The 2,686-nt window shown below is 36.3% G+C and overlaps 1 protein-coding gene across 2 annotated transcripts; it reads left to right on the top strand.

Moving 5' to 3' along the window:
• The first annotated feature begins 988 nt into the window (after window positions 1–988).
• On the top strand, window positions 989–1,815 carry LOC132188747 (uncharacterized). Of its 2 annotated transcripts, none has more exons than XM_059603281.1 (2): window positions 989–1,389; window positions 1,491–1,815. In XM_059603281.1, the coding sequence occupies exons 1-2, from the start codon at window positions 1,068–1,070 to the stop codon at window positions 1,559–1,561; spliced, it is 393 nt and encodes a 130-aa protein (XP_059459264.1). In that variant the 5' UTR covers window positions 989–1,067; the 3' UTR covers window positions 1,562–1,815. The 2 variants fall into 2 exon arrangements, with proteins under 2 accessions (XP_059459264.1, XP_059459265.1); XM_059603282.1 differs by having other exon boundaries at window positions 990–1,389; window positions 1,497–1,814.
• Window positions 1,816–2,686: the final 871 nt, after the last annotated feature.

Here is a 2,686-nt window from a genome sequence, read left to right as displayed (position 1 = left end):
TTTGTTTGTGTGTGCCGCTGATTTCCTCCGCACCCGCTTCGCTGCTCACCGCTCGTTGTCAAGTCTTTTCATGCGCCCCTCCTACGCCAAGCTTTTTGTGCCACCTTCCACTGTGGTTTTCGGCCAGCTTGCGATCGGCCTCCTTTCGGCTGCCATGACCCGCTTTGTGTGTTTTTCGTGTTTATTTCTCTATATTGTTGTTTTTTCTATTTTGTATTTCCTTAGAGTTCCCCTGTATTTTGTTTTCTTTGTTGTAATTTCTTTTCCTGCATTTGTTTTGTTGTTCCCTTTATTTTTCTGTATGGTTGTTCTTTTTGCTTGTAATAAGGCACTCTTCTCCTGCTTTGTTGCGCCCGGTTGCTGCCCGTTATTACTGGTCCAAATCCTTAGGTTGTGGATGTGAACTTTATCCTGACTTTCGGGTTGAGGAGGATAAGTATCAGCTTGAGGGTTTTGCTCTTAAGGCCGAGGAATAAGCGTTACCTATGCATTAGATGGTGTCTGTTCGATGCAGATCTGATTCTTAAACCTAATGATTAGTCATAAGTTAGCGGATGCTTTTGTTATGGTTGATTTGGTCTGTTGTTGATGACTGTATCTATAGCTTCGGCTATGATTTATTTCGGAGCTTTTTGCTCTATTTGTAAGAGCTTTATGCTTGCGACTTTTATCAATGAATGAGTATGTATGTTTCCCTTCAACAAAAAAAAAAAAAAAAAAAAAAAAAATAGGAGGTTCATTTATTTACATGGAAAGCTCATTTGCCTCTTTGGCTCTTTGAAAAAGATTAGTATGCTTCAATTAATGTTTGGCTATGTGAGATTTAATAGAATCTAATGTGGGTACCACAATCTCATTAATGACAAGAAGGTTACAACACAAATCAATTACGAAAAGGATCCAAAGGATACCATAAACTTCAATATTCATTTATTGCTCACTTACTCATCACAAAGAGCTTCAAGCCTATAAATTACGATCTTTTGAGATCAAGTTCTAAATCAAAGAAAACTTCTAAGTGATCAGGAAGAGATAGTAGAGATCGAGCTAGCTAATAGATCAAGCGAATGAGGAGTTTCTCAGTGATGATGGTGCTTGCATTGATGCTTGTGCTGGTTGCAGCACAAGCTGCTCACTATTGTGCGCAAGAACCTTCTTCATCTGCACCTTCCCCTTCAACCCCTTCTACCCTTTCCCCGCAGGATGGAGATGCCGGCGATTGTGATAAAAGCTGCGCTGATAAGTGCCACATTGAGAAATGTATCCCAAAGCATTACAAGATCTGTATAGCCCTTTGCAAGCTACACTGCGAGCACCCTCTCTCGTACGACATCTACCATTGTACCTCTGCTTGTGCTGCCTCAATGTCCGCCACCAAGTTAGGCTCAGGTACATGTTAAAGAAGAAAGAAAAACGTACTACTACTTAGTTTTATGTTTCATTTTTAGTCGTGTGCATGGAATATATACTAATGTGTGTTTTTAATCAAGTGGCAGATGAAGATAAAGTGAAGGGAGATTATGTGGATATCTGCTACAATAACTGCAAGAAGAATGTGTAGCTTATGCTATAAAATTATAAATGTACTAGTAATAAGGCAAAGAGAAATGAGATGCATCTAAAATAAAAAACTTATTGATGCATCTAGCTCCTAGGATGCTTTGAATATTAAGAGATTGGAGTCTTATTTTATTTTCCCATGTTGTCTTTGGTTATTTAGTTCCCAAGAAAACCTGTTAGCCCGAGGGCAAGAATTGTCGAAATATGTTCCATTTTCCAAACTTCATAAGATGACATGCATTCGGATATTATGAACCAATATCGATCTAGGTGAGTTTTAGAATTTTGTGTGACTAACAAACAATTAAATCAATCCCAAAATATTAAGGAAAAAAACAAAATAAACATGCATGCATATGAATGGTGCTGGGGCTATATATATTGATATTATAAATATTTTTAATTCATAGCATAATAAAATAAATTCGGTACCTCTCATGCACTAAACTTGGATCTAGATCGAATTGTTCCATGTGCTTTGTCTCTTGAATCTCAAACAATTTCTTTCTCTGGTGGCCGGTGAAGCACGCTACTAAAGCGATGCCTACAGTAATAACAATTTAAGAGTCTTACACACGCTCAGGAAAACAAGACACAGAGATTTTCTAACTCCATCACTGCAAGTGTTTTTCTATGTACACAGTAAAAAATTTTGTTTCCTAAACACTTTTTGAGAAATGCTACAACATCTATCTTGGTCATTCTTTCTTCCTTCTTCATACTTTTTATTTTTTTCTTTAAAAAAATCAGCCATTAGATTTGTATGACCTATCTAAGTGAAGGTATGTCTAATAGTTGATTTTAAAAAGAGAGGATGAAAGAAAGACTGGAGTATATGCTCTAGCATTTCTCACACACACACACACACACACACACACACACACACACATATATATATATATATATATATATATATATATATATTTTACACACACTGCTTTGCCACTCTCTTCATAACAAATTGCCTAATAATGTGGTTTTTGATACAATTTTAGTTAAAAAATAACTTCTACAAAGATTTGGTATAAACTAGGTTATTTGTGCCATTCAATAAGAGAATAAAACATCGGCCGCTTGGAACATAAAAATTGAAAAAGACGAAAACACTAGATTATTTGTTATTCTC

The sequence above is a fragment of the Corylus avellana genome, chromosome ca7, assembly GCF_901000735.1.
Source record: "Corylus avellana chromosome ca7, CavTom2PMs-1.0".
In the NCBI taxonomy this organism is placed as follows: Eukaryota; Viridiplantae; Streptophyta; class Magnoliopsida; order Fagales; family Betulaceae; genus Corylus; species Corylus avellana.
Note: the sequence above shows the minus strand (reverse complement) of the source record. Positions and strands in the feature narration are given on the sequence as shown.